Source organism: Podarcis pityusensis (genome assembly GCF_964106645.2).
Source record: "Podarcis pityusensis genome assembly, chromosome: 3".
Taxonomy (NCBI): domain Eukaryota; kingdom Metazoa; phylum Chordata; class Lepidosauria; order Squamata; family Lacertidae; genus Podarcis; species Podarcis pityusensis.
In genome coordinates this window covers 21,389,781-21,403,490 of record NC_138026.1, presented here as the reverse complement: position 1 = coordinate 21,403,490, position 13,710 = coordinate 21,389,781, and the positions used below count along the sequence as shown (strand labels likewise).

The following is a 13,710-nucleotide window of genomic DNA, read 5'->3' as shown; positions in this document are numbered from 1 at the left end:
CTGGCACAGAAATAGGGCCTGATCCTGTGGACCCTCCAACAAAATAGGGGGCGGGATTTGGATGCATCAGTATTGTGCCCCTGGAGCTTTCTGCAGGTTCCGTGAGGTTTTGCTGTCTACATGAAGTTAATGTGTTTTTCAAAGTGGAATCAATTTCTCATAAAATCTCATGCTACCAAGAGTTCTTGAATGGTAGAAATCCGAATTACTGTACCAAATTTGGCAGGTACCATTTTTTAAAAGATACATACATCATGGGGAATCTTCAGCATTTGACTTCCTAAGTATATTATTTACTGTATATTATATTATTGTAAGAATCACATTCTTTGAATTACTGAGATTTTAAGGTCTTGATGCTTGGGTGAGTGGAAGTTGTTTTGTGGTCATGTGTTTTATGTTAAATAGGATTTAATGTTTAGGGCTTGCATACTTCAATAATTTCAAGCAAAATACAATGTATAGTCCATATACACTCTTGTGTATGGGAAGTCTTGTTTAGTCAAGTGAAAGTGGGGGTAAACTGGTGAAAATGAATCATATGCAGTTACATGTGTTTTTGTGAATTGAATTTTTAAAAAGAACCCCTGAACAGAATTATTACGGATTAAAAATGTATGTATATGATTATTAAAAATGTGGCATATGTAATGAATACAATTTCAGATTTTCAGCAAAGATTACTTGATTCTCAAAGCAGGTTTATCTATTGCTTTTGTCTCTCAGTTTCTGTGATGTAGATAGTGATTTAAGAATGTACTAAATGTAAAATAATTCATTTATTCTAGTAAAGAACAAGCTTTTTTAAAAAAGTCAGCGTCTTCTATTTATTACAAGTGTTGTTCAGTTCAGTGGGTCTTGCTCCCAAGTATGTTTATATGGGATTGCCAGTTTAAGAAGTATACTTCACTGGCGCTAGTGGAATTTACTTCTGAGAAAACTTGCTCAGGCTATGAGAGATTGCTTTACATGTATTCTAAGTAAACCTCATTGTGTTGATTTCTGAAGTCAGCGATCAGCCAGAATTCAAATCTCACATTTGGAGTGAATAATTTGATCATTGCATGGAGAAAATAACAACCCTGCCTTCCTCTTAATGTCTGAACTGAATGCAAATTTTTCAGCAGTGATGTGCGGTAGAACAATGAATGGATGCCAATTGCAAATGTAATACAGAACTACTTTCAAAGTTACATCTTTATTTGCTAAATTCAAGTTAAATAAACATGCTAAATAAACATTTGATCATTTGACCATACAATGAAACGCATCCAGTATTTCTTAGAGTTGGTTCACAAATGTATGTACAGGCCTTTCCTAATGATAATCTATTAGCATTGGAGCTACGGTGCAGCATTTTCATCCCATACTACTTAAGTAAAACCACAAGCTCCAGATTGTATGGGAGGGGTTTGTCCCACAGCCCCTCCTCGTGGGTATTTAACTGAGGCATGCATAGCTTAATAAACCAGAGCCCTCTGCATATAACCAGACACTTTCATGGATTCACCATGGCTCCATCACTTTGCTGCAACATTTTACACTAAATCAGATATCGCTTATATGCAGAAGGGGAGTTTCTTAGCTTTTTCAGGCAGCTCAGGGAACTGTAGAAAGGTTGTTAATCATATATGCATCTGCAGCTATTTGGATCTCTGTCTGATGGTTCTCTTTGGGGTTACCATTGTCTTTGGCACCTTGAAGATGAGGAAATATAATATGGCATAAGCTTTTGCAGGCTGAGTCCCCTTAAACATATGCAAGTATAGGGTAGAAATCTTTCAGTCTTGTGAAAATATAGAAATGTCACTCAGATATAAAAATAGTCTCGAGCCCACAAAAGCATATGCCATAATTTCTTCATTTTTAAGGTGCAACAAGACTGTTGTTATGTAGCAGCAAACTAAGGATATTGTTCAAAAAATAAGTAATAAATCCATACCAAGTGCCATACTACTGCTATCAAATGCTGTTGATAAGTGCTGCTTTTTCCACTATCCAGTGAACCCTACCCTGCCTCATTTATGTCCTAGAACTTCTAATTTGTGAATTTTCAACCATTTCAGACTCAGGATCCACCTTTAACCTAAACATGCATTTGGGGACCTATTTCTTAATAGTTTACCATATATTTGAATGGTGATAGTGCTTCTGCTGTGACCCACCTTGGATCAGGCCTGAAGACCAATATTTGAGATGATCTAAATCTCTCGTATTTAGGGTTAACCTCCCATTCTGTCCTTGTTTCAAACTCACAAGGTGAGCGGTAATAAAAACGTTCATGGGGGGTTGCACATGGAAGTTGCTATTTCAAGAATGAAGTGCAAAGTGAGTTTCTATTAGTAAAACTTGGCTTTCTCTCTTCCTGCTCTACAAAGCCCCCCAAAAGCCTTGGTTCCTGAACATTTTTTAGGGGAGAAGCAACTGGAAATGGGTGCTTCTAGCAATCCTCTTCATGCAACCCAGGACTTGACCATGTTCTGCATAAGCCCCAGCCTCATTCCATTTTGAAAGAGATATTTTCTACCACCCTGTATTACAAGACTTAATACTTCTCCAGTAAAGTATGCTAACTAGAAACGTTCTCTGCTGGGTGTTCAAGTTAAGTTTACAGTAGGCCCCGGTGATGTATTTGTAGACTCCTGAAAATGCATTAATGTATGTTCAGGGAGTTTCTATAACCGCTGATTACAAAGTCGTAAACATTTCACCTCAAATGATACAGTTTCCTGAATTAGTGGGCAACTGAATGCATGTACATTCATAATCGGCAAGGCTAAAAGTTAAACTTGATATCTAGGCAATAAATGCTATGGCTAGAATCCAAAGAATACAGGAGGAACCCAGTATATGGATCTGGAGCTTACTCTAAAAGGGTCTTGCCTCTTAGGAAGCATGAATGTGTATGGTAAAAAAAAATCTAGCAAAATAAGGTTTTGTACCCACAATCTGGCTCAAAAAAATTGACAAAGTAACTTTGCTTAGGGACTAGAACATCTTGAAGGAGACTTCAGTGGCATCAGTCTGTACTTTATCCTAATTGATGCAAACACAGATTTAATATCAGTAGCTCTGAAACTTACTTTTTTGCCAAGAGAAAAATGCATACAGTCGAAGTTCATATTTCATTTTTATCTAGTATCATCGCTGGTATTAAAAGATGACAGGTGTCTTGAATATCAGCTTTTCTTAAATATACCATTTGCATTGTGGAACACTTGAATTGTGGGTGAATATACAGGAAAATATATAGGAACGCGGGTGGTGCTGTGGGTTAAACCACAGAGCCTAGGACTTGCCAATCAGAAGGTCGGCGGTTCGAATCCCCGTGACGGGGTGAGCTCCCATTGCTCAGTCCCTGCTCCTGCCAACCTAGCAGTTCAACAGCAGGTCAAAGTGCAAGTAGAGTCTGGCGTGAAGGTAAACGGCGTTTCCATGCGTTGCTCTCGTTCACCAGAAGCGGCTTAGTCTTGCTGGCCACATGACCCGGAAGCTGTATGCTGGCTCCCTCGGCCAATAAAGCGAGATGAGTGCCGCAACCCCAGAGTCTGCCACGACTGGACCTAATGGTCAGGGGTCCCTTTACCTTTACCTATACAGGAAAAAATAATATGGAAAAGTTCGCAATTGCTTTATGAAAGTGTGTTTGTACTAAATGAATACTGTATATACCAAATATGGTATATACAATGTCTATATAGCAAAGTAAAAGACAACATTAAGGCTGCAGTCCTGTGCACACTCACCTGGGAGTAAGTCCATATGAACTCAAAGGGGCTTACTTCTGAGGAGACAGAAATAGGATTGTACTGTAAACAATCTAAATTATATTGAAATATAATTTTCATTAATGACATTATTAAACTTGCCACATTTTAACCAACAGCAATGGGTTCACCTATTTGTTTCAAATATTTTGTGCTTAAAATAGTAGACTGTAAGATGAAAATAATTTACATAATATTGGGAAACCCCATATGTTTGGAGGGAGGTCCAGGGTGGGATTCACCTAAGGAGCCCTGTCAATGGAAGCTCTTCCCTCCTCTGTGCACCCCTTCACCCCTTGAAATTGACTTGGGGGGTGGGAGAACCCCCAGAACAGCATGGGAGAGGGGGGGTCTTTGAAAGGCTGGTGCAAATGGAAAGTTTGTAATAGCATGGCATTTAATTCTACACAGCTTGAAAGAGTCGCATCAGTCACATTTTGAAAAATGTCCATTCTACAAAAATTGTGTTTTTTTTATGTACAGTGCTGCATCTAATCTTATTCCTTTTTCCAGATTATTCACTGCTGTTTTGAATGACCTTGGTTTCTAGGTGGTGACAATTTGTCCATGGATGAAGTCAAAGATGGTTCATGTGAATTTTTGTGTGACCAAGTGAATGAGCCTAGTGAGAAATTAATGAGTACCAGGAGACTCAAAAAGGTGAGTGTGCCTGGTCAGAATATCAAGGAACACATACAGTATGCATGGAAATAGGCATATAGGAAGTGCATTATAGGGATACAGCTCTGGAGAAAGACTTCCTTCCATGTGTAGCATTCTTAAATCACCCATCCATCTGATATTTGCCTTCCTGGGGGGGGGGGGCAGGGAAGAGAGGTGCCAGTATTGTTCCTGTCTTCCCTGCCCTCTCCACGGTGAGTTTTAGCATGAGGGGCAAGGGGTACTAAATCAGGGAATCAACAGCAAGGCTTTTTATGATTAAGCCTGATCAGTGGGGCATGCAGCAAAATGTTTCCGTGTATTCCTACGGAAGTGTTCCTGTTCAGAGTTCCAGAAAGCCATTCCTTCCAAACAGAACGTGGATTCTGCTCTGCCCCCGACTTTGTTTTTCTGAGCTTCTTTTTCAATTGAAACTCAACATTTCATAGCTATGGCATGGCACATACTTATCCTCATAAGGCTGTTTCTTGTTGGGGGGCTGGGGGGAGTGTTGCCTCCTAATTTAGGAAATATATATCATTATATTTCATGGTTCCCTCAAGCAGGGCAATACCTCCCTCTTTTCTCTGTGGTGGCCCCATTTTGGCTCTCAACTCCTTGACTTTGTTATTGTGGGGATCAATGCTTAATGGCTCTTAAATTTGGTTTGAAAAGCATTCTGCCTTGATGTATTTTATTAGGTTCCTTTTAATGGCTTTATTATAGTCTATATTTTAAGCTGCCTTGGAAACATTTCATTTTGAAGGGTATCAATGGATAATTTTCCAACTCTACAATTCTATTCTATTATTTTATCTGTCTAGATAGATAGATAGATAGATAGGTAGGTAGGTAAAGGGACCCCTGACCGTTAAGTCCAGTCGCAGACGACTCTGGGGTTGCGGCGCTCATCTTGCTTTACTGGCCGAAGGAGCCGGCGTTTGTCTGCAGACAGTTTTTCTGGGTCATGTGGCCAGCATGACTAAGCTGCTTCTGGCAAAACCAGAGCAGCACACGGAAACATCGTTTACCTTCCCACCGGAGCAGTACCCATTTATCTATTTGCTTTCGAACTGCTAGGTTGGCAGGAGCTGGGACCAAGCAACAGGAGCTCACCCTGTCACAGGGATTCAAACCGCCGACCTTCTGATCAGCAAGCCCAAGAGGCTCAGTGGTTTAGACCACAGCGCCACCTAGATAGATAGATAGATAGATGCATTATATATTATGATATATTGTATGTGTCATATATATTCCTATATAAATATTTCCTATATTTTCAAAGTTCAAGAGTGAATGTCACTTATGTCGCACAAGAGGGAGATATCAGTAATCGGGGGCGGGGGGGGGGGGAGAATATTAAAAAACTGCCCAGTCAGCATGCTTAGTTGCCACTGACTTTGTGGGGAGAGGAATGATGGAGAACTAGGTGGAAGGAAATTGGAACAAAGTGTCATGTTAGAGGGTATGTCCAACAGACTTGTGCACTGAGGAGGAAGACTTCACACTGCCATTTGATTACAGGTCCCACTTATAGTCAGTGGGTACAAACAAATTATTAAATGGCTGCCAATTTTTGAGTAGTTGGCAGCTTAAAGTGTTCTTTTCAGTGTTGCTCAGTTCCATGTTCAAACACAGGAATCAAAGTACTTTTCCAAAGTCTCTGATGTGGTTCAGAGAGGGTGTGGGGCTTGCCTGTGTGCGCATCTCCTATTAACACAGTGGCTCTCTTTTGCTTAGTACTGTACCAATAATTTGTTGTGGATTTGCTAATGTGTTCTTTAATATACTTCAGTAGGGGAAAGAGAGAAAGAATGTGTGTGTGTGTAATTGAATTTATCTGTCCAATGCTTCAATCTATTCACTTATCTAAATAACATGTTCTCTGAAATAATAAAATCACTTGGTGTGTCTTGCAGATTAGAGAACAACAGAACTTAATATGATTAATCAAGGATGTTCAAATTATTTAATGGTTGCATCACCTCTGTAGGCAGTGGAGGCAAGTCCATAACGGTGCATTTACAGTTTAACGAGAGATAGAGGCAAGTTCAGGCTCAGCGGACTTCATGTCTAAAGCTACATCCCCCCCAGTATTAAAGAATCCAGGCCATCAAAATGAATAACCAAGAATCCTCTTATTCTTGTAACATACTGTACATAGTATTTGCATATTGGGGGGATTCACACAAGCCTCATTACATGCTGTATGCACAAGAGAGGGTGTGGCTAGCACTGCTCTCTCTCCATCAGTGCATGCTGTGGCCGTGACCCCTGCTGACCAGCAAAGCAGGAAATTCAGGACCATTCAGGAATTCCCCACCTGTGAATAAGTGCTATGCATACAGAATAGCCGCAGAATGACCACCAAACTCAGAGCTTGACAGGGTGTGCCCAAGCATGTGCATTGGCAGCAGGAGTGTGAAGCTAGCCAGCTTGATCCCACAACCCCGTCCTGTGTCCTTTCAGTGCATAAGAGCAGTGAAGGGGGGGATGAATTCCCTCTACTGTGTGTATGATGCTATGTTGACACCAAATGGCCACAGATTTGATTAGAAAAGACTTGCTTGAGCATGGCCCAGCACTCAACCTTTCTTCCCAACAGAGGCTATGTGAACAGAAACAAAATAAAATCTTGCTTTTACTGGATACTTCTGGCATAACCTCCATATATGGTACTATATAACCAGTAAGGGGAAACTTTAATCTTCGTATGATTTACATCTTTATGTCTTCAGTGGAAGGTTGATAACTACAACTCTGGGTGGAAATGTCTCATACTTGTTTGACATGCTCTTCCTTCTTTCCTTCCTTAACCCTGTAGCCATCAAGAACATTGGTCATGACAAGCATGCCTTCTGAGTAAGTACTAGATATTTTGATGACATTCCTGCCTGCGTATATCTTGGTTTGTAGACCCAGGCAGGTGTTACAAGCCAGTGAAGTGTAAACATGTGAGGCGGGTCAGTGGAACGCTAGTTCCTCTTACCTTCCATCCTTGTCCTGTCACACTCAACTTATGGATGATGATTTTGTGAAGAGGGGAGCTTCTGGTATCTGTGGAAGCTCCACACCTCTTTTGGAATGCTGAAAGAAATGAGGGTTCCCAAATGGGGGGAAGAACGTTTTCAAACCTTTGCAAATACAGGAAGCTCCCCTCTTCACATAACCATCCTCTATAGGTTGAAGGTGACTGGGACGGTGATGGAAGGGGGCAGAGCTAGTGCACTTGTCCTTGCTCTCCTTCGCATAGTTACTCTTCATCGGATCATAATGGCAGCATTATAGAACTAGTATTACAGAGACATCACCTTGCCAACAAAGGTCCATATAGTTAAAGCCATGGTTTTCCCAGTAGTGATGTATGGAAGTGAGATCTGGACCATAAAGAAGGCTGATCGCCGAAGAATTTGTGCTTTTGAATTATGGAGCTGGAGGAGACTCTTGAGAGTCCCATGGACTGCAAGCAGATCAAACCTCTCCATTCTGAAGGAAATCAGCCCTGAGTGCTCACTGGAAGGACAGATCCTGAAGCTGAGGCTCCAATACTTTGGCCACCTCATGAGAAGAGAAGACTCCCTGGAAAAGACCCTGATGCTGGGAAAGATTGAGGGCACAAGGAGAAGGGGACGACAGAGGACGAGATGGTTGGACAGTGTTCTTGAAACTATGAACATGAGTTTGACCAAACTGTGGGAGGTTGTGGAAGACAGGAGTGCCTGGCGTGCTCTGGTCCATGGGGTCACGAAGAGTCGGACACGATTAAACGACTAAACAACAAATTACAGGGCTATGTTACTTAAATGGCAAGGTTTGGTTGACTACGGTAGGAATAACAGGGCAGCATTCAACTAAACAGTTTTGCTAGCAGAAGCACCAGAGAACTACTTCTTCCCTGGATGCTCCGGAACAGATTCACAAGGCGTCTGGGGAAGGGGTGGAGTTGCATTATGCAACCAGAATTGCTTCTGCTAGTGGAATTGTTTACCTGGATACCATGTATAGAGTTGAGCACACCAAGCTATAACTAGCAAAGCTACCGCTAGAAAATATAACATGTGATTAGAAAGTTGAAATTTAAGTATACGCGGAGTCTAACTTTTGGTCTTTGGGCTCTGAAGTTTGCTGTAGTTTTCTAATTTTTTAAAAAACACGCCATAACAAATCTATTTTAGTTACTTTTGTGCAACAGGTACTATAGAACACATGCTATTTTCTAAGGGATACTACAAATAAGCCAGATGTTGAGGGCAGCTGCCATAATATGCGGATGCGCAGCAAGACTTCTCCACGTACTTAGCAAAGAGCGTCTGACAAACTTGCACTTTCCATTCTGTCTAGTGGTGGTTTCTGAAATACTTTGCTTCTTAGGGATATATCTGTGAGTTTGTGTATGTAAACCCTAAAAATCATTGCCTATATGGAGAAACATATGTCAGTGAAGAAGCATGACTGGCGGTGCAACCTTCTGTATGTTTATGCAGCAGCCCCCAAATCTTACTTGTCCTTAAAGTTGCAGCCTAAGTCAAGACCAGCATATTTGTGCTGATGTTTTTTCAGTGCTTATGGATATGTAATGATATGCATTTAGCAATTTTAAAAAATCCACAATTTCAAAAATATTCTATGTAGCCATATTAACTTGTATTATGGACTTCTCTCCATCTCTCTTTGAAGGAAGCAGAATGTGGTTGTTCAGGTGGTGAAGAAGTTGGGAGGCTTTCTGTTTTCAGATGAAGTGCGTGACAATACAAGCCATGTGATTGCAGGGAGCTCCCGTCGTACTTTAAACATATTGATGGGAATTGCTCGCGGCTGTTGGATTCTATGTTACGAATGGGTAAGTAATATGGCTGACCATCCATTCATTGTTTCTTCTCTTTCCTTAACTATTTGATATTTTTAGCTACTTCTAAATGAACACATAATCCTCCATTACGTGAAATGTTTCAGGTGTGCTGATGATCAGGATAGCTTCAGGTTTTGCAACAGTCATACATAAGGCAATCAATACAAACTTCTGAACTTAAGCACTGTTATTTCCACATTTCTTTTGCATTCTGTTAATGTACAATGTTCCCATTGAGAGTTTCGTTTCCCCCAAAGCAAACCCAAACTGCAGGCATGGAGTTGGGGGTGGGTGGGTATTGGGAACACAGCAGAGACTGAAGGATTCAGGCCACTCTGCACCCCAAACCAAAGGGAAATTAATTTTAGGATGGATGTTTGTTTTCTGTTGTTAGTAAGTAATCAGGAAACAGAACTAAAGCAATAACTGATTCCACCCATATGGTGATGGATGACTGTTGCTAGATTATTACATTGGGGAGGAGCCCCTTGTGTGAGTAAAAGGGGCGAGGCCTCTAATTTCCACACACACACACACACACACACACACACACACACACACAGCTGCAGCTCTTTGTCGCATATCAATATCATGCATCATATCATATCATTCCTCCAACCCTCAGGACTGACTTTACAAGGGGGAAAGGGAGGTGAGAAAGCTCCATTGTACAAACAGATTTCTGCTTGCCATTTTCTGGATGCTATCCAGTACTACAACTTTTGCTGAACATCTGATGATGGTTTGGTGAACATTGAACTGAACATACATGTTAAACCAGGCTTCCTCAAACTCGGCCCTCCAGATGTTTTTGGCCTACAACTCCCATGATCCCTAGCTAGCAGGACCAGTGGTCAGGGATGGTGGGAATTGTAGTCTCAAAACATCTTGAGGGCCGCGTTTGAGGAAGCCTGTATTAAACCATGAGAATATGCTTAATTCATCTAGACTGGGGTGGGGAACCTCCAAATTTGACCCAGCACTTGTGATGTCAGGTGCGGAGCAGGCTGGATCAGCTATGCAGTTAACTTCTCTATGGGGAACTCGACCATGCAGCTGGTCTTTCCAGAAAGCAGGAATGAAGTTGACATTAAAGCCTGAGGAGTCAACTTGCATGACCAAGTTCCCCTTGGGGAACTCGATTGTGCAGCTGATCCCTGCAGAAATCAGCTTTGCTAGCCCTATGCTTGGCACAGGAAGACATAGGGCTGGCAAAGGCTCTTGGGAACTGCAGTACTACTGACTGTTGGGCACTTGGAAAGTGCTGCACAAGGGATTTTGTCAGATGGATGGGTGTCAATCCTCTGGCATCATAATGGCATGAGGTAATTGACAGGTGGGTCATCCTGCTCACTCGTCAAAGTTGGCCCACAAGGTTGGGACAGATAGGGATCTGGCCTGCTAGGCCAAAAGATTCCCCACCTCAATCTAGATTTTCAATTCACTATATAGGAGTTGCTTTCAGCATTAAATCAGCCTACAAATAAACTCCAGAAATAACGGCGAGGGGTTTACATATATTTTCTACATTATTTTAAAATCTAATGGGATAAAACACAGACATTCAAAAGTATGGTAAACTAGTATTCAAACTCTACATAGTTATTTTAAGAAAAATAGATTATAAGCAAAAGGCAACTGAAGCCCCACTGTCCCAGGATTGGGAAGGAATCAAACACAGCTGCAGAAACAGGAAGTTATTTAATGCCAGGGGATTTCTGTGCCAGATGGATCATATTTTCTGAAACCATGTTGAAATAAATGATATCTGGCTAGATGTTTCTGAATCAGGCCTGTAAATACAACCAATATAGGTATGGCCTGCAATTGTACATTAATAAGTACTTTTAAACTAAAACTTTTACACAACTTGTTCTTTGAAGATTTGAACTGCATTGTCTAATGTTTGCTTTCTGTTTTCCCCTATTTGGTGTTACGTTAGCCATACCGGAATCTCTTGAAATGTTATATTTCACAAGTATCTTCTTTTCTCAGTGATGGTCTTTCCATTAGCAACATTCAAAGTGACCTGGATAACTTGTGTGTCATGTGTACTGTGCATTGCAAACTTCTCAGATAAAATAATCTGGTATTTGAGTAGGACAAACTGGAAGAACCCTTGAGGTCCAGGAACAGGGAAAAAAGAAAAGAATGGGGGGGGGGGGTTGAGCCTGGGAAAAGCGCCAAGAATTTGGTGATGGAGCCAGTATTTAATTTCACTTTCTCCTTATTTCTGCTTGTTGTGTGTGAACCGGGGATTGTAGTTTATCACAAATGCCGGCTTAATTAAACAAGCCTGCTTCATAACCCATGGTTTAAAGTTAGCATATTTTGAAATGGACAAGAGTTTGAGACTAACCCAAAGTCTTTGGTTTATATGCAGAGAAAGTCACTTTGAATGTTAGCAAAGTCACCCTATCCACTCAGGAAAACAAGATGGGTGTGCAGAAAGCAGAAGATTCACTCAGGCATTTTGCCTAGCACTAAAACATGGTTTATTGCTTTGTTTGAAACGGTCCATTATTACTCCAGGAGCTTTCAGAGACAATTGAGAGGCCTTCATTCAACCATTAATGCTTCTGAGCCGCAACCCCTTTGTTGATTTAAGAAGGATTACCATGAGTTGGCAAAGATTTGGCAAGTCACCAGATGCTGTTAGCAATGTTCTTCCCTCACTTACCAGACAATAATTGCATTAAATCTTTTATTGGTGAAAATTTGTGACAGAACACATCCCAGTCTTTTTCTTAAATAGAAGCTAGTGGCGGAAGTGACACACATAACAGAGGATGTCATATTGTTCCTGTGGAAAAAGTCATTGAACCGTTTTCAACTGCACTTGTTTTGATCTTTTGTTCAGCTCTCTTTGTAATGGCCCTTCCGGGTAAGGGCATGTTAAATCATTGTTATGAACACCCCAGCTGCTGACCACTGATCTAACAATGAATGGCTTTGATTTTTGCTGTCTGTTTTATTGTTTCACACATTATCTAATTTTGCATAGCACCGAGAGACAGAAATTGCCAGTGGAGTTAGCTACTGTAATTACAGTCAAGTTACAGCTGAGGAAGGATGGCCAGTTGGTGCAAGGAAGCCTAAACTATTTGTTCATATCCTTGCACGTGTGTCCTATGTAGTGTGGGAGCCGAGAATACATATGTTTAAAAAACTTAAGTTTTATTAAATTTTCATAACTTGAAACAGTTTTGAATTGCTGCAGATTGCCGAAATAAATCAACAACTGTGCTTTGCATCCGAAACCTTTTTCTAACCAGATTGCCAAATAAAAGAAGCAATAAACTTGGTAAATATACTTGTATCCAAAGATCACCAGTTACAAGTGGGTGACTTTTTAGGGCCAAAAAAGCCATACACAAAGGAGGTTTTCTGACTTCCACCAAGTCTTTTCCACAGTTATAGGCGGCTGAACCACAAACATGCTATCCAGGGGAGCCACTCACGCATCTAAGGAACAGAAATTTGGTAGATGCTTGGGTCTGTAGCAAGAAAGTAGATTTTTACTCGCAGTTAATGCTGCACAGATAAAAGTCACTGTTCCTCTCTACTTCTCTGTCTCATGGGACTAGTGGCATAGTTGCAAGCCGATATAAGACGTATTTGAATTTTTCATCAGATCTGTTCAAAACAGCCAAGCAAGCTTGGTTTCTATGCTACATTGTTTTCCAGCTCAATCCTACATCAACCATGTTACAGCCCAATCGTAACCATGTCTACTGTGAAGTAAATCCTACTGATTTCAATGGGGCTTGCTCCCAAGTAAGTGGGTATAGCACTGCAGCCTTAGTCAGCAGCAAAAGCAACAAGGGGTTGTGTGGCACCTTTAGCTTTCATGATCATCCAGTGCCATAATAAGACAGCATCTTATGACGGTAGTGCATGAAAAGCTATGCTGTGCTTCCTTTGTTGCCCTCTAAGTGCCACAAGACTCGTTTTTTAACATCAACATTGGTATTCTCTTGCAGCGGTCCTCTTTGCGGAGGTACCTCACTTGCGGAAGTACAATTGGCGCCAATCTTGTTTACCTCAAGCCTTTGCCTTAGTTTGATGGAGTTCAATTCCACAGTTGTAGCTTAATTTTAAGAAAGTTTGGAGTTGCCTATGACTACGGGTGACGCTGTGGTGTAAATCACAGAGCCTTGGGCTTGCCAATTGGAAGGTCGGTGGTCCAAATCCCCGCGACGGGGTGAGCTCCCGTTGCTCATTCCCTGCTCCTGCCAACCTAGCAGTTCGAAAGCACACCAGCGCAAGTAGATAAATAGGTACCGCTCTGGTGGGAAGGTAAATGCCATTTCCGTGTGCTGCTCTGGTTTCGCCAGAAGCGGCTTAGTCATGCTGGCCACATGACCCGGAAAAACTGTCTGCGGACAAACGTCAGCTCCCTCGGCCAGTAAAGCGAGATGAGCGCTGCAACCC

The 13,710-nt window shown here is 41.4% G+C and overlaps 1 protein-coding gene and 1 long non-coding RNA gene across 2 annotated transcripts in view; one reads left to right on the top strand and one right to left on the bottom strand.

Moving 5' to 3' along the window:
* MCPH1 (microcephalin 1) overlaps window positions 1-13,710 on the top strand; it is a 116,107-nt gene that overhangs the window by 14,394 nt on the left and 88,003 nt on the right. Inside the window, exons 9-12 of the mRNA XM_080998280.1 lie at window positions 3,056-3,150; window positions 4,318-4,427; window positions 7,252-7,289; window positions 9,105-9,267. Of these exons, the coding sequence (XP_080854406.1) occupies window positions 3,056-3,150; window positions 4,318-4,427; window positions 7,252-7,289; window positions 9,105-9,267 (406 nt within the window). The remainder of the gene's footprint in view (window positions 1-3,055; window positions 3,151-4,317; window positions 4,428-7,251; window positions 7,290-9,104; window positions 9,268-13,710) is intronic.
* Window positions 11,967-12,871, bottom strand: LOC308473771. Its single transcript, XR_013984303.1, has 2 exons — window positions 12,608-12,871; window positions 11,967-12,522 (listed from the first exon to the last, which is right to left on the bottom strand). It is a non-coding gene; the product is annotated as an uncharacterized lncRNA (long non-coding RNA).